Source organism: Sciurus vulgaris (assembly GCF_902686455.1).
Source record: "Sciurus vulgaris genome assembly, chromosome: 12".
NCBI classification, from domain to species: Eukaryota; Metazoa; Chordata; class Mammalia; order Rodentia; family Sciuridae; genus Sciurus; species Sciurus vulgaris.
The window spans coordinates 105,020,623-105,039,279 of NC_136473.1; the positions used below are offsets into that span (position 1 = coordinate 105,020,623).

The window sequence follows — 18,657 nt, forward strand, 5'->3', positions numbered from 1 at the left end:
CAAGTCATTTTAATTTCCTGTGTAGTTTTTTTGTGAATACACTGTATACATTTGAAAATAATGTTTGTTTTACAGTCGTTGGGTTTACTAGTATGTGTATGTGTGTGTGTGTGTTAGGTCAAAGTAGTGGGTAGTTTGTACAGATCTTCTATTTAGTGCTTTTATTTTCTGAGAAGGATGTTAAATTTTTCTGTTGTCATTGCTTTAGTGTCTTTTTTTGATTCTGCATGTACAATTTATGTAGATGTAATATATGTAACAGTTACAGCACAAAGAATGCAAGGAATGGGAAGATAGGTATAGTTCTAAACCTCTAAAATTCTACATTTTAGATGAATTGTGCAAAATTAACTCAAGTTGGTTGGGACAGGTGTATATATGCAAGGATACAGATTTAAGCCAACTAATTTACAATTAATACAGTTAATTTTTATGCCCTTATTAAGGGCATTCTTTAGTGAAACTGACTTATAAATTGTATTTATGTATATATGATTTTTTAATGAAGTATTTTTTATTTTAATTTTTAAATTTTGTTCTAATTAGTTGTACATGACAGTAGAATGCATGTACACCATGTACATTTTGATAGATCATACATAGAGAGTAATTTCTTATTTTTCTGATTATACATATGGCAGGAGCACATCAGTCATGCAGTCATGCATGTACAGGAGGTAATAATGTGTTTCATTCTACTGTCATTCCTTACCCCAGACCCCTTCCCCTCCCTTCACTCCTGTCTACTTAATATAAAGTAACTATTCTTCTCTTTCCCTCCACCCGCTTATTGTGAATTAGCTTTCACGTATCAGAGAAAACATTCAGCCTTTGGTTTTTTGGGTTTGGCTTATTTCACTTAACATGATATTCTCATTCTCTAACTCCATCCATTTACCAGCAAATACCAGAATTTCATTCTTCTTTAAAGCTGAGTAATATTCCATCATGTATATCACATTTTCTTTATCCATTCACCTGTTGAAGGGTGTCTAGGTTGGTTCCATAGTTTAACTATTGTGAGTTGAGCTGCTATAAACACTGATGTGGCTGTGTCACTGTAGTATGCTGATTTTAAGTCCTTTGGGTATAAACCAAGGAGTGGAATAACTGGGTCCCACTCGACCAATGGAATGGTGGTTCCATTCCAAGTTTTCTGAGGAATCTCCATACTACTTTCTATAATGGTATCGCCGATTCACATCCCTACCAGCAATGTATGAGTGTTCTTTTTTCCCTACATCCTCGCCAACATTTATTGTTGCTTTTATTCCTGATAGTTGCCATTCTGATTGGAGATGAAATATTAAGAGTAGTTTTGATTTGCATTTCTTTAATTGCTAGAGATGTTGAACATTTTTTCGTATATTTATTGATTGATTGTGTATCTTCTGTGAAGTCTGTTCAGTTCCTTAGCCCATTTATTGATTGGGTTATTTGTTTTTTTTGGTATAAGTTTTTTGAGTTCTTTATATATCCTGGAGATTAATGCTTTAGCTGAGGTGCATGTGGTAAAGATTTTTTCCCAAACCGTAGGCTGTCTCTCACATTATTGATTGTTTCTTTTGCTGAGAAGAAGCTTTTTAGTTTGAGTCCATCCCATTTATTGATTCTTGATTTAACTTCTTGCGCATTAGTTGTCTTGTTAAGAAAGTCAGGTCTTAGGCCAACCTACTTTTTCTACTAGTAGTCACAGGATCTCTGTTCTAGTGCTTAAGTCTTTAATCCACAGTGAGTTGAGTTTCGCACAGGGTTAGAGATAAGGGTTTAATTTCATTTTGTTACGTGAAGCTTTCCATTTTTCCCAGCACCAATTGTTGAATAAGCTATCTTTTCTCCAGTGAATGCTTTTGGCACCTTTGACTAGTATGAGGTACCTTTGTTTCCGTGGGTTTGTCTGACCCTAATTGGACATGATGAAGATTTGGGCCTACTTTTTCTTATTATTGGTGCAGGGTCTCTGGTCTTTTTCCTAGGTTCTTGATCCATTTTGAGTTGAGTTTTGTGCAGGGTGAGAGGTAGGGTTTTAATTTCATTTTGCTGCATATGAATTTCCAGTTATCCCAGCACCATTTGTTGGAAGAGGCTATCTTTTCTCCATTGTATGTTTTTGGTACCTTTGTCTAATATGAGATAACTGTATTTATGTGGGTTTGTCTCTGTCTTCTATTCTATACCATTGGTCTACCTGTCTATTTTGGTACCAATATGATGCTATTTTTGTTACTATTGCTCTGTAGTATAGTTTAAGGTCTGGTATTGTGATACATTCTGTTTTGCTCTTCCTGCTAAGGATTGCTTTGGCTATTCTGGGTGTCTTGTTTTTCAAAATGAATTTCATGATTGCTTTCTCTATTTCTATGAGGTATGTCATTGGAATTTTAATGGGAATTGCATTGATAGCGTCATTGGTCGTAAGGCCATTTTGGCAGTATTAATTCTGCCTATCCAGGAGGTCTTTTCATCTTCTAAGGTCTTCTTCAATTTCTTTTTTTAGTTTTCTGTAGTTTTTTAATTGTAGAGGTCTTTCACCTTTTTTGTTAGATTGATTCTCAAGTATTTTATTTTTTTTGAGGCAATTGTGAATGGGGTAGTGTTCTTTATTTCTCTTTCAGTGGATTCATTATTGATGTATAGGAATGTATTTGATTTGTGGGTGTTGGTTTTATATCCTGCTACTTTGCTGAATTCATTTATTAGTTCTAGAAGACTTTTGTTATTTCCGCAACCTAACAGCGCTGGGGATTCGAACCCAGGTCTTGAGCATGCGAGGTAGGCGCTCTACGTGATGAGCTATATCGCCAGCACTCTAGAAGATTTTTGATGCATCTTTTTTGATCTTTCAAATATAGAATCATATCATCAGTAAATAGTGATAGTTTGAGTTCTTCTTTACCTATTATTTGTATATCTTTAATCTCTTTCTTCTGTCTAATTGCTCTGGCTAGAGTTTCAAGGACAGTGTTGAATAAAAGTGGTGAAAGAGGGCATTCTTGTCTTGTTCCAGTTTTTAGAGGTCATGCTTTCAGTTTTTCTCCGTTTAGAATTATGTTGGCCTTGGGTTTAGCATATATGGCTTTTATGATGTTGAGGTATGTTCCTACTATTCTATTTTATTTTTTATTGTGGTAAAGAATATATTATCAACCAAGTGGTCTTTGTTGTCATTGCCTTTATCTATGCTAAGAGACCAGCAGTTTTATACTGACCTTTGCCTTTACATCACAAATGTGCAGAAGCACACTGAAAATGGCAAATTACATCTTATTATTTTTATGAATATAGTTTTAATGTCACAAGTGTTCTGACAAGATCTCGGAGAATTCCCAGTGCTCTATAACACTCTTGGAAATCATATGACAATCTTTGTTATAAATTCTACAGATTTTTTTCCTTTAAAGACATTCTTAAAATCTGTTTGTTTGAAAATATGTGCAGATGTTTAACAGTTAATTTGCATTAAAACTTACTATATGAATTATGATTACTAGTTTTTGATTAATATGTTAAATCAATCTGAGAAGGGGTATTTGTATGTTAGGAAATTTTAAAATTTCAGTTAATTGTACACTGTCAGCTTCATTTGGAGTAAGGGGTCTCTTAGTGGAATTGACAGGGTATTTTCTATGGTAAAGTTATTTCTCTCATTATACAAACATTGATTTCATTCATCTCATTGCTTTAATACTCTTGGCCACTATTTGAAATTAAGTATTTGAAGTAGAATTTTCAGTTTTGAATGTCTCTTTTCTATTTGTAGTTTTATTGCATTCAGCATTTTTTAAAATATTTATTTTCCATGATTTATAGGGAACACTGAATGATATTTTTGTATATTTGTTTAATTTGCTTTTTTGTCTCATACTATGCTTGTTCACTTTCTAGCATTTATTTGAGAATTCTTTTACTTCCTCCAGTGACCAAATAAGATATTTTTATATTCCTTTTTTGCTGTAGTGAACTTTAATTATCTTTGAGTTTGGTAAGTATAGTTGTTTTTCTTTTGAGTCAATCTAGATAGTTGAACACAGTTGATGAACATTTTCTTTATATTTACATGTATCCTGAGATTATGTTCTGTCTGATAATTGGCCTTCTGAATTATCTACAACCAATTTGTATTCTCAAAACATTTATCTCTGAGTAGTTAGCACATTTGTGTTGTTTTATATTAATGTTGTGTATTTTTTTGTGTGTGGTGCGTGATAATTAGCCTAATGTTGACTATTTATCAACAATTACGAAGCAACCTAATTATGAATGGATTAGAAAGGAATTGCACTAGATATTTTTAATAAATCCAAGAAAAACTAAGTATAAATATTGACAAAATAATTGTGAAGATAAATTTGCTATAAAAACTGGAAGTCAGATAAAACAATGTAGATGACTAATTCTTGTTGATTTTATATGTTGTATTTCTGATGTTTGTTCTTATTATTCTCATCTTTGAAACTATAGTGTCTTCTGTTTTTCCATCGAACTAATCACTTTTTTAAAGTCTCTAATTCTTCCTTCTAGAATTTGTAAAAAAAAGTTGATATATATAGAAGAATGTATTCATGAATTTTGAAGTTAGAAGTGTAGCTATAATAAAACAAAATTTTTTGAAGTCAGTTATATTAATTACTAGAATATTAAACTGTGCAAGTCACCCATGTTCTCCTAACAAATTCCATTACCCTGTACAAATTCCATTACTTCATTGTCTCTCCAGAGGTGACCTTTTTTCTGATATTTGTGTGCATGTTGAGTTTTTAAAAGTCACTGCATGTGCAGACACGCATACACACATAAACACACACTATTTTATTTGGTTTGGCTATATTTGAATTTCTGAAAATTATATTTTAGTAAGTCACTTTCAGAAATTCATTCCTGATGTCTGTAGCTATAGTTGATTCACTGCTATATAACTTTCCATTGTGTTAATATGCTACAGTTTATCAATTACCAAATCCAGGTACACTGATTTGTTTCTAGTGTTTTTGCTACTAAAGATATCATTGTATGCATCATCTAATAAACAGGTGCAGAGTTTCTCTAGACTTTGTAACTAGGAGAGGAAATGAGGGTCATCGGGCATAAAAATTGTATTTTGGGTTAAAATCAAATTATTTTTCAAAGTGTTTTATCAATATGAAACTCCCATCACTTGGGCATATGAGTTTCAGTTTCTCCACATTCTTACCATTGATTAATACTGTTGAATTTTTAAGTGTTTTTCACTTTAATGATAATAAATGGAACATTATTGTGGTTTAAATTCATGTTTTTCTTATTATTGTAAGACCACCTTTTTTTACTTTTATTGACCATTCATGTTTTATCTTGTATGAAATGACATCTTCTCATATCTAAAAACAATGTAAACCAAAACTCTTAAGGGTGGAGGATCTTTGAAATACCAGGGTATGTTGAGCTGATATAGATTGTAGCAATCAGAAAAAGACCAGGTCGGGGGACAGGTATCTTATTAGGACCAGAGCTAAGAGAACTTTTCCACAATGAAAATTTTGGGAAGGAAAACATCGTTGTTGTTGTTGTTTGTTTGTTTTCTTTTTTTTCCCCATTGGCTATAGAGAAGAGGGTGTGGGGTCATGTGAAGAAACCTGGAGAACTTTGGGATTGGAGGGCAGCTCATAAGAAATAATTGTTGGTTCTGGATTGTTGGTACCTAGGGGGTTGGTATAAAATTGAGTGAAAAGTTTTATTGTGCTTCAGGAATATGAAAGGGTTATTCCTTTCAGCCTAAAACCTGTTAATTGATTAACTTGTTCCATCTCCTTTTCCTTCTATCCTCTTGCCCGTGTATTTAAATCTAGGAATCTCAGAATTTTTCCCTAATCAATCCCAATCATTTGTTCCTGTGTGCTGCAGGTTTCTTCTTAGACTTTGTTTCTTGTCTCACCTTTTTAATGAATTTTGAGAAACAGAATTTCTTAATATCTTTGTCTTAGAATATATAATTTTTATTGTCAGTGCTTTCTGTGTTTCAAGAAATTCTGCCTTGTCTCAAGATCACAAACATTATCCAGTAGCAGTACAAGGTCAGTTTCTGTAAAATATTTCATGTATGCTTAAGAGGAATAAATGTTCTTTTCATCGGGTGCAGTGTTTTTTGTGTATTCATTAAATCAGTCTTCTATATTTGACTGAACATATACGTTAGTGTCACGGTTACTGACCCAGGTCTGGATGCTCATAGCACAGCAAATCTTGAGAGTGCTGAGGCGCAGAAGACAACTTTATTTGAAAAACTGCTGACTGAGAAAATGGAGGATTCTTGTCCATGTCCACATTGGTGGGAGGCTAATATAGGGGTAGTCCAAGTAAGAGGTGATTGAAGTCAGATGATCCTAATTGCCTGGTCAGGAGGTACTTTGCAGCTTCACATATCTCCAGAACAAAGATCATTATTTTCTCGGGCTGTTCTCATAACTGATCAGTTTTCCCACGTGCAGTTCTTTACATACTACACAATGTACTGGCACGTAGGAGTAGCTGCCCTGAGTCCCTCTTGCTGACCACCAAACTCATTGCCATTAGTCATGGTAATGAAGGAAAATATACTTCACTATCTATTGTGGGAGACAGGGTCAGTTTAGGTTAAATAGGAAGTTGGATACAAGACCTGACATTATTGCTCAACTTTATCACTGCTGTCAGCTCTCTGTTGATTTGGTCAAGTACATCTCCTGCTCGGTTGGTGGGTTTGGTAGTGTCTCTAGGATTTTCTGCTTTATTGTTTTTGAAGCTGTATTATGAATAGACAGGTATACCATTGTTGTTGAATTATTGTTTCTGCTATGCTGTAGTTGTTTCTAACCTTAGTAAGGTTTTTCATCTTAAGTTTTTTGCCTAGTTAGTATTCTCTAATTGTATTACTTTTCACTTTTGTTATTTCCAATTTTTTAGTTTTTTTGTATTTTGGATCTTTCTTTGACAGCACAGTTTTTTTTGGAAATCTATTCTATTACTATTTTAATCAATGAGTATTCTCATTTACATTTTTATAACTACTGACATAGTTTCACTCTTTTTTAACTCTTTATTCTCGCCGTTTTCTCATGTTTCTGTTTTTTTGTTTTTGTTTTATCTTTATCCTCCCTCTTACAGCCCCACTACTGGTTTAAATGTTACCTATTCTATTACTATTCTTTTTTCACTGGAGGTGGTGTAAGGAGCCCCAGGTGAGGTGGACCTCAACTGAGGACAAGTAGGGTTCTTGGCAAACGAAGAAATGAATTTAAGGACATGTCAGTTAGAGGCACAGAGTGATTTATTTAGGAGAACAGAGATACATTCAGGGGAGGGGGAGAGTGTAGCCCATTTCAAGATCAAAAACCTGCAACCCTCTTTTGAGATGTTAGTATTTATACAGGGACAGGAGCTAAACTAGTGGTGGGGAGTCAGGGCAGAGTTTTACAGTTTCATACTAGTTTTCCCTGTGTTTGTGCATCGCCTTCACATCATGTTAATTTTTTTCTTTTTTTCTTTTTTTTTTTTGGATAACAAGGTCCAAGGAGGGAGTGGATTGCTCAGGAGTTGGTTGCTTGCTTCCGATGGTTCATAGGCATTAATGGATCCTTCTCTATTGAGACTCCTTGTATCTTGCTTTTTCTGTATCCCCAAATTTCTTTCTCACTTTCAGTAGATGTCCTTGAAATTTATTTACACTTACTTCTATACTTAGGATCTTAATTATTTTCCTAAATAATGTAAGCTCTAGAACACAAACTTTTATCACTCTCTTCTGACCCATAAATTATTATTTGGGATAATTTTTATCATATTTTTAAATCCCAAAATCTTAGATACTAAAATAAAAAAATTTTTGAACCACATATTATGTTGCTAGTTTCCTTGTTTTCTTTTTAGTTTTGGTCTTAGTCCTGCCAGTTTGTGTTGTTATAGTTTTCAAGTATATAATCCCAATAATAAGTTTTTTCATTCACATGAAAATATACTTTGTTTACATTGTTAAAAGATAGTTTTGTTAGATTCTGGGTTTTAGGTTGGGGCTATTTTCTCTCACTTTTTGAAGAAAATACTGACTTTGCATTATAACTTTAGTCATTGCTGTTGAAAAATATTGTGCTTCTTGTTCCTGTTATCTTTACTGTTAATCTTATTTTAAGGTTTTACTTCTGCACTTGAACAAAAATACAGTTTTACCTTAGTGTGTCTAATGGTGGATTTTAAAAAATTATCCTGCTTGACAGGAATAATTTCTTATGTCAGAATTTGTGTTCATTGTCTATTCTGGAAAATTCTCAACCATCGACTCTTAAAATATTTCTTTAACTCATTTTGTCCCATCATCCCAGATTTGGAATGCTTATTAAAAACTTAAATGTAGTATGTAATATAATTTTATAATATTCAATTGTAATAAGAATATAGTTATAATGTAACAATTGTATTAATATATGTATAAGCTCTAGATTGTGATTTCCATCTATTTTAATGCACCTTGGCAATTTCACTGAAATTGAAAACATCTCTACTCTTTGAAAAAATTTTTTTGTTTTGATATTTGTCCCCAGATAACTGTTGCCCTTCTTTTCTACTTACCCTGTACCTTTGTTATATTTCATTTACATCAACACATCAGCTGTTTTGAGTTCAGTTCTTGTTTACCTGTGTGGACATTTATCTTTCTTGTGAGCCAGGCAATATTTTAAGGTAGAATTCTTCCCATTTCATTGATTTAGAGCAAGGTTGCACTGGAGCGTTTAAAGTAGTGCCCTGGTACTTCTTATGTTACACATTAGACATGATGGTATTAAGTTATGGGTGAACTTGTGTCATCTAAGGATCTTATTATGTATCTTACGCCTGTGTCTGTTGATGTGCCTTAAGACATGCAGCAGGGAATGTATGTTTAGGATCATGGACCTTTGTTTCTGTTGTTTGTTTTTTGTGGAACTGGTGATTGAATTTAGGGCCTCACATGTGCTAGGCAAACTACTGAGCGATATCCTCAGCCTTTTTTTAAGTTCTTTTTTTAAGTTTTAGATAGATCTTGCTCAATTACTCAGGCTGACTGGTCTCAAACTTATGATTCTTCTGCCTAAGCCTCCCAAAAAGCTGAATTTACAGGCATGTGCCACCATTCCTTTGTTTTTATATGGCTTATATTCCAACATATTTCAAGCTTGTCTTAGTCTGTGTCTGATTTTATTATGATATTCGGATGCATTTTTCAAACTTGTTTTTAGATATACATGGTAGTAGAGTCTATCTTGACATAATTGTACATACATGGAATATAACTTATTCTAATTAGGATCCCATTCTTGTGGTTGTACATGATGTGCATTTACACTGGTCATATATTCATATATGAACATAAGAAAGTTATGTCCAATTCATTCTACTCCTATTCCCTTCCCTTCCCTTCCCTTCTTTCTCCTTTGTCTAATTAACTGAACTTCTTCCCCTCCCCACTTTGTTGTGGGTTAGCTTCCACATATCAGCAAAAACATTCAGCCTTTGGTTTGGGGGTTTGGCTTATTTCACTTAGCATGATGTCTCCAGGTCCATCCATTTATTGGCAAATGTCACAAAGTCATTCTTCTTTATGGCTGAGTAGTATTCCGTTGTATGTATATGCCACAATTTCTTTATCCATTCCTCTGTTGAAGGGCACCTAGTTTAATTCCATAGCTTAGCTATTGTGAATTGACCTATTATAAACATAATGTGACTGTATCACTATAGAGTGTTGATTTTAATTCCTTTGGATATATGCTGAGGAATGGGATAACTGGGTCAAATAGTGGTTCTATTCCTAATTTTTTTGAGGAATCATCATACTGCTCTCCAGAGTGGTTACACCAATTTGCAGTCCCACCAGAATTGTATGAGCGTGTACTCTTCTCCCACATCCTCACCAACATTTATTGTTATTTGTATTTCTTGATAATTTTCATTCTGACCGGCGTGAGATGAAATCTTAGTGTAATTTTACATTTGTCAAACTTTATCACGTTATTACTGCCTCCTAACATAATAATCAGTATTATATTTATGTATTTCCTGAAGTCAAAAGCTGTTTCATAATTCAAAGGGTATAAGGCTGTAATATGGGGATAATGAAGAAGTAGTTAGCTGTCTATTTGATAATCATTTTCTAACAATTTTTGGATATTGAAAGTCCCCTAATTTTATATTTCAGAATGGCATCATTAAGTATTGTCTTCATTTAAAATTCTTTTATCTTTTAATCATTCTCAATTAATTTGCTTCTTGCTTTCACTTTGAAAGAAAACTAGGAAAACGTGATCTGAGAACTATATAGATTTTTACCTTTTGTCATCATTTTATTTTGATGAATTTTTGAAAGTAAATTTGTAAGCATTTGGGTGTTCTGTGTAGAAGGAGGAGTATGGTGTGTTCTGAGTTACAGATCTCTTTTCTCATTGCCTTAGACAAAGAAACAGCCTTGGTATAACAGCACATTAGCATCAAGACGAAAACGACTCACTGCTCATTTTGAAGACTTAGAGCAATGTTATTTTTCTACAAGGATGTCTCGTATCTCAGGTACATGCTTAGGAATTCTTTCATAATATAGCAAATACATGTTTCAGATCTGTTTCTAGATATTTTATGCAGAATTTATAGGAAGTCATAGTTGCAAAGCAAAAAATGTTTTGACATAGTCTCTCAGAATACTCTGGAGTTCTTAGAGATTTTGGAGAATATTGTTTTCCAATGGCAATTTTTGTCTGTTTGGAATTTTTAATCTTGACATTAAGTTATAAAGCTATGTAAAGTTACAAAATGGGTCATGACTATGTAACTAGCAAAAATCAGTTCCATTCAGTTGCCTTTTAATCAGTATTAATTAATTTCCAAATATGTCCTCTGTGCTAAGAATAAAAAGGTAAAAGAACTGCTCTTATTGTGAAGGGGTGTTGTAATACAATGTGGGAAAGCAACAGGTAGATAATGATTCTGTGTGATACAGTGTGTCGTGTAAATGTGCAAAGGGTATTTCGAGAATAGAGTAGAATGTCCACTAATACAACTGGGAGTGTAAATTCCAGGCCATGTTGAGAATGAGGAGATGTAAAGGCGGCTCTGTGCAGAGATTTTGGAGGAATTATATTTGGGATAGGCTGTATGAACAGGAAATGGAAATTGGAAGCATATTCAAAATAAAGGAAATAGCATAAAGGAAAGACACAGGCACAATAGCTTAGGATATTTTTATTTAGAGAAGTAATAAAATTCATGTTTTCTGTTCTTCAGTATTTCTCAGCATTTTTGCTCATCACAGAAATAGGGCCATTAATATCAAACTTATGAACACTTTAAGGGTTATAGGTACTGTATACGAAGTATAATGCTCAGTACTTTGTTGGGTGCTCAAGTAATTAATACCATTTGTAGTATACCTATGTTAAATGAAGACCACCATGGAAAACAAATGTCCATATTTTATTGGTTGTTAAAAACTGGATCTTGCTTTTCTCATGAGTAAACATGCTTTACGTTATAATCTACACATTACTTCTTAATTTGTTTGAACAAATTTGCCTCCGAATTGGGGATAAAAAGCCAGATTCACACAGAATTTTTCCTAGGAAGTTTAGGGGGAAGCCAGGATTTGTTTGCTTAGCATGTTTGAGATTTAATCATAAACATTTTGTCCAGATGGAAAGCTGGCATTTACTGTCTGAGAGTTGAGTCCTGTGTTGAAATAGTGTATAAATATAAGCTGTGTTAGGAAGCTGTTAAATTGAAATGGTCTAAGACCTGCATTCTGACTGGCAGAGAGTTCATGTTAAAATCTTTCAAATGTTAATTTGTGTTATTTAGAAATATAATAGTCTAAGTGACAGACATTTTACAATATTAAAAGACAAGGAAAAGAACTTTGGGGAGGTAACATTATCAGTAATCTTTAAGTCACTGGGAACACAGGCTATGGAGTAGTAAAGGTATTCACTAGATATTATGTATTTTGGGGTATAGCTTTACAGAAGGGTAGAATAAGTAATTAAAATAAGAAGGACAATTAGATAATTTTTTGTGTGGTCAGGGCTATACTGTACTTAAAGCATGAGGAATCAGATTTGTACATTGGTTACCATAATCATATGAAATGCCTTTTAATTCTCTTGTTAACAAAGAAAAATTTTAAGTTTTACATAGTGGAATACATAGGAGACTGATTGTCCCTTGTGTATTTTCAAAGAAGAATCCTCAAATCTGCCCTCAACCCAACTTTTATTTCGAAATTTTGAAAATAAATGATAAATATTAAGAAATTAATGTCTTGGACTTTTAATTGTAATTGAAAGAGGATGTAAATTAAAAAGCATTAGGAGAAAGGAAAGAGACATTGCATATACTTTTACAAACTAATCTGTTAGCAGGAGAGGAGATATGCCAGCCGATATAGATAGATGTTGATCATGAAATAACGAAGCAAACAAAATCCTACCTTTTCATAATTAGATAAACATTAGTTATTATACTTTCAGATATTGAAATAACTAGTTTCATTGTCATCACAGTTTTTGATGGAGTTGATATTAATGAGCTTATATGATAGCCAGAAGCCCATTTACCCTAGAAAGGAATATGTTCTTCAACAGAATACATATTCTTGAATTCTTGTAATTATGTGATTTGAAATTGATGTCAAAATGTGAAAGAATAGATTAACATTAAAACAATTCTCTAAACGAACAAAGAAACTCTATTACTTATTACATTAAATTCCTTGGTAGTAGGATTGCATATAAAAAGTATCACATAACTATTACATCTTAACCACTCTGGAGTACAGTTGATGATTTTGTTTTGTTTTCCTCAGTAACTCATGTTTTATTTATAACTTACTGAATTTACTGAGAATAATTTTTGTGGAGCCAGAGCTTTATGTTAAAAACATTATAACATCACATACTAATTAGGTTATTGCTTTTGCTGCTTTTAGAATAAAAGCTCTATTAAATTGGACCCTTTTTATCTAAATTGTTAGATGGATTTGCTCAGTGTTTAAAATCTATAAAATACCAGAGACAAAAGCTTATTTTCCTTGAGTAATTGTTACTTATTTTTCTCTATTATAATTTTAAATTTCTTCTTGCCAATAAATTTTCTTCAAGATAACCTAATATTCTAGACAATAAATTCTTTACTCTGTATCTTATATTCCTGTAACTATTTTTAATTAATTATTCTTGTGTCTTAATTTCATTATGCCCCTATTTAGGTGGCATTTAAGAAAGGAAAACATGGAAATGTACCCTGAAAAAGCTGTGTGTGTGTGTGTGTGTGTGTGTGTGTGTGTGTGTGTGTGTGTGTGTGTGTGTATGGATAAGCATTGAATAAGGAAGAAGCTATGAAAAGATAAAACAAACATTCCAATTTCAATCTAGGAAGCAAAAGTCACACCACCTGCCCCACCTCCCTTCTTTGGAAAAGAGAATCAGTCCAGGCTTCAAGCACTTTTAAAAAACAATGAATTTTAAAGTTCTTGCTAGTGAAATTTGTGCTTTTACTAGGCCTGTGCTTTTACTAGTTGTATTATCAGGTACTTTAAGCTGATTTTGTAAGTTAAACCATGATTTTAGCTTTAAATAGTTTACTAAAGTGGACTATATTCAAAGTATTTGTATAGTGATCCATTGGATAGAATTGCTATTTTCCATATTCTACAAAAAGATATAAATGAAACGTTTTTCTGGTTGAAAAAATCTATTTGGGATAAATGGGAACCATGTCAAACACTTTTTGTTTTTGAAAATCAGTACTTTATACATTACCGTTTTCTACTTCCTTCCAGTAATAGGATTTGAAACACCTGAAAGTCTTACGTGAACAAAAAATGTTTTATTTGACAACTATTTTTGATCTAAAACATGTTACAAACTTGGTTTTGAAAATAAACAAACTTTGGCATAAATATATATTTCTGTGAACACATTCCTTTAAACAAATACTCTGTCCTTATGTATAATCTTCTTTCTAATCTTTTTATTGAGAAGGGATTTTTTTCTAATAAGTGATTTACTTCTCTTGAGTAGTAGTTCTTTTATTGTTTTTTTTCCCAAGAAATTTTTGCTAAAAAGAGTAGGTAAAGAAAATTCACAGTTCTTATTGATGTGGAAAGAGTATCTTTTAAAGAACCACCAAGATGTTTTCTATTAAAGTTGAAAGATCATCTAATCAATTTGAACATACTGGTTTTCTCTAAAATCTGTTAAAATAATTTTTTTGTACTTACACTATAATTTTTCATCTGTGTACATTATTCTTTGCTTACTTTGTAGTGCAATTCATCTATTTTATTTTGTTTTCTTTGTATAGATGACAGTCGAACTGCAAGCCAGTTGGATGAATTTCAGGAATGCTTGTCTAAGTTTACTCGATATAATTCAGTACGACCTTTGGCCACGTTGTCATATGCTAGTGATCTCTATAATGGTTCCAGCATAGTCTCTAGGTAAGTAGTAAGCACACTCCTTACCATTTTCTTTTGTAAACATATCTAGAATCTAATTGAATTTGAGAAGCAGTCATAGCATATTGTTAAAAGCCTGGGTTCTGAAGTTAAGTTACCTGCCAGTTATTGGTATTGTGGTCGTAGGCAAGTTCATGAAGCTCCTTAGTGTTAAATTTCATCATCTCTAAGATGAAATGATTAAAAGCATCCATTTCATAGGATCATAGTTTCCTTTCTTTTAATATCTGTGTCTGGTTTTAGTGATAGAATATGCTGTCCTTATAAGTGCTCCCTCCTTTTTATTTTTTTGGAATTTTGTATAGAATTGGTATTATTTCTTCCTTAAATATTTTGTAGGATTCTCTATTGAAGCTTTCCAGGGAGTATTTTTTATTGCTAGATTGAACTTCCTTGAGAGATTTGAGCTATCCAGGTTTCCTTTTCTTCTCACTTGAACATTATTATTAGTTTTTATCTTTTAAAAAATTTGTTCATGTTATTTGGGTTGTTGAATTTATTGGTATACAGTTTTTATAGTATTCCCTTGTTGTTCCTTTAATATCTTTAGAGTCTATAATAATGGTCCCTCTCTTATCCCTAATACTTTTACCATTTTCCCAAGCAGTTTGGCTTAAATGTTTATCATTTTTATTGAGGCAGCTCTTAGTTTTAATATTGTATATTTCTGTTTTCATGGATTTTTATCGATTATTATTTCTTCTGCTTTGGGTTTGTTCATATTTGCTAATTTTTTTAAGGTAGAAACTGAGATCATTAAGATGGTAGTCTATTTTCTAATATAGATATTTTGTGCTAGAACTTATTTCCTAAGTTTATTTTTAGTTGTTTTTAAACGTTTTGGGGGGTCACGGAGAGGAATACTGGAGATTTAACCCAGAGGCAGTTTACCACTGAGCTACATTCCCAGTCCTTTTTATTTTTGATTTTGAATCAGGGTCTCACTTCCTTTGGGAGACGGGCTTTGAACTAAGATTACAGGTGTGGCCACAGCACCTGACTGGTTTTAATTTAATTAATTAATTTATTTGTTTTTGGTACCAGGGATTGAACCCAGGGGTACTTAACCACTGAGTCACTTCCCTAGCCCTTTTTTATTTTTTATTTTGAGACAGGGTCTCGCTTAGGACCTTGCTAAGTTGCTAAGGCTGGCTTTGAACTTGTGATCCTCCTGTCTCCACCTGTTGAGCTGCTGGAATTACAGGCGTGCATGCCACTGCGCCTGGCTTTAACTACATTTTTAAAATTTGATAAAATCATATGTATTTTTCATATACAGCATGACATTGTGAAGTATCAAATACTTTTTAATGTATCAAAATACCTTTTAATTTCCATTTTTATTATTTTTTTGACCCATGAATTACCAAGGTGTATTTTTAGTTTTCAAATACTGAGCTTTTCCAGTTAACTTTATTTTTGATTTATACCATTGTTATTGTCATCATAATCTTACTGATCATTCTTTCAGAATTTTTAATTCAAATATCTAATGTACATAAAAATAGAGGGAATGGAATAATAATTCCTCATATCATCATCAAATTCAGCAGTAAGATTTCATTATACTTGGGGTACCAACTCTGGACCACCTCGTCTCCAGAGGAGCATCTCTCTCTCTCTCTCTCTCTCTCTCTCTCTCTGTTATATCCCTTGAATAAAACTTGTTTTCTTGGGGAGGGGGATTTCATTATACTAGTTTCATGTGTCCATTTCATTTTTATCTTATTTGCTTAAGTTTTTTAAAGCAAATCTCATGCTATTATCATTTCATACATAATCTCCATTTCTTAAATAATGGACATAGTAAAACCACAGGGCTAATCACATTTTAATAAATTGCTAGTCCACATCAAACTTCCTAGGTTGAATTAATCTTAAAGAGATATTTTTGAGACAGATCAGGAATTTGATGAGTTAGGGTTTTTTTTGTTTTGTTTTGTTTTTGTTTTTTTTTTTTTTTTTTCTTTTGATGCTGGGCCAGTCACTGATCGACACCCTCAGCCCTGACTCATTTTAACGTATTCATTACTAAAACTTTGCTTTTAATTTGTAGGACTAAAATATTTATGTGTATGAAGATTGATCATGAAATCTAAGCCATTAACTAAAAAGAGTATTTGCAGGAAATCTTTAAACAAATGCTAACTATATGTTTAAATCAGTAATAAATAAGACACAACTCAGACATTTTTCTTTATTTTGGCAATGTGAGCTCTTCTTAAGTACTGAATTAAACAAAATATGAAAATGCAGCAGATTGTGGGTTTCTTGTACTTACATAATTTGTTAGTAAAAATTCATGGACCTCCTACTAAGCTAACTGTTTAACCATGAATAGGCCAGACATGATGCTTGGATTCAGGAAAGCTCACAATCTTATTTTATGCCTGTATGATAAGAAATAGAAAAATTATGAAACAGTTTAGCTTAGAGCTGCAAGTTAACATTATTGCTTAAATTCTTAACTACAGTTAAGAATATATATGTTGATAAAAGGCCTCAGAAATGTAATTTAATTATCAGTTATTTATAACATTGAGCTGATATGTATACACTTGTCTATAATTTTGTGACTAGAGCCAAGCTGAAATGTACCATAGTAGATCTCTCTTGTTATATAGACTACTTTCTGTGATTATTATGAATCTATCCTGCATTTTATTTTCTTTTTCATTTAGCACAAAAACAAGATCAAAACTTCCTTCTTAACATCATATTGCAGAAGCAACATCCATTAGTAATCACTCTTTCATCATCGTTGTTTCATCATTTCTGAAAGCCGTTTAAGTTTGATTTAATGTGATCCTGGATTTTTTTCTTCTTTTTCTTTTTTTTATATCTACTAATAAACCTTGGCTATGCCATGTCATTTTTGTCAGAGAACTGTGTTCTCTGAATCTGATGTTTACTGTCTTTAGGAGACCTACTGAGATTTCAGACTGGGAATATTACATATTCAAAGTGAGATTAGTTACATTAAAATATTTTTGTTATGATTGCAATATTTTAAAATACCTTTAATTCATCTTTCATGCTAGCATCCCATTTTTCTTTCAATTAAATTGTATTAACATTTCTGAATGAAAAATTTCCAATTTTTAAAGTCTGTTGGGATACACGAAAACTTGTAGGTAGCAAGAAAAGATGATTCATAACCAAACAAGTGAAGAGGCTCTGAAACTTTCATAGCTCTGGTGATTTTTGGCTTTGTTTTAGTTTATTGTACACAAATGTATTGTTAATAAATTCATTTTAAAAACTTTTAATGCCTTTTAAAATGAAAAATTTAATGAATTCTTTCAGGAAAAGGATAAAAAAGAGATAATGTTGAATTTGGTGTATTACATCATAGAAGAAATAATTATTCTTGCTGTAAAACTGCACAAAATATATCTCATGTTGATCACTTACTGCAGTGAGAATCTGAAAGAAAAAACTGAACCAAAAACTGCATGTGAGGTGTTTTGTTTTTGCTCGTTTGTGTCAGCACCCAGACCTGGCATACCCGGCATCCACAAGGTGGCAGCATTTATTTACTGGAAATTGGTGGCTTATAGTGAAATACATCCTCCTGATTATCTACCAGATGGTCCTAAATTAATGGCATCAAGTAGTGAATAGAAAGGAGACACTTTTCCACTCTTACTACACATTTTACATTTTATCTTACATTAGGCTTTCTGCAGTGAACAGAGATGATGGTATAGTTTAAACTTACTTGGTATTTAGTAGTGATGATCATTTCTTGAATTCCTGCTTTGATTTTTAAATACCTAGATTGTTATGGTCAAAATTGTTATACATCCCACCACAGATTATTTTAACATTTTTGTTTATGTTCACTCAAATTGTTACAATTGAGTTATGTCAGGCATTAATAAATTCATGAAAAGAAAAATTTCATATATTGAGGTATTCATGGATACTGAATCAGTTTACTTTTCAGGCACCCATACAAAGAAAAGTGATTCATTCTTTTCAGGTTCTGTGTACCTCTATCTTAAACTTATTTAACTAGGCCTTCATGATGCACTTTTTTTGTTGTTTTAATTTAATGTTATGTTCAAATGGCCTCTTTTTGCCATAGTTTGAAACACTCAAACTTTGATTTTATAGTAGCTATTTAAGAAGATTATTTTTGATAAACATCATTTTATCATGAATCT

At 32.4% G+C, this 18,657-nt stretch overlaps 1 protein-coding gene across 4 annotated transcripts in view; it reads left to right on the plus strand.

Annotated features, from left to right (window-relative positions):
* The window catches only part of COP1 (COP1 E3 ubiquitin ligase), a 197,487-nt gene that overhangs the window by 78,061 nt on the left and 100,769 nt on the right, over positions 1-18,657 (plus strand). For all 4 annotated transcript variants that reach the window (XM_079106964.1, XM_079106965.1, XM_079106963.1 and 1 more), the window contains 2 exons: positions 10,437-10,551; positions 14,335-14,470. In XM_079106964.1, the coding sequence (XP_078963090.1) occupies positions 10,437-10,551; positions 14,335-14,470 (251 nt within the window). The remainder of the gene's footprint in view (positions 1-10,436; positions 10,552-14,334; positions 14,471-18,657) is intronic.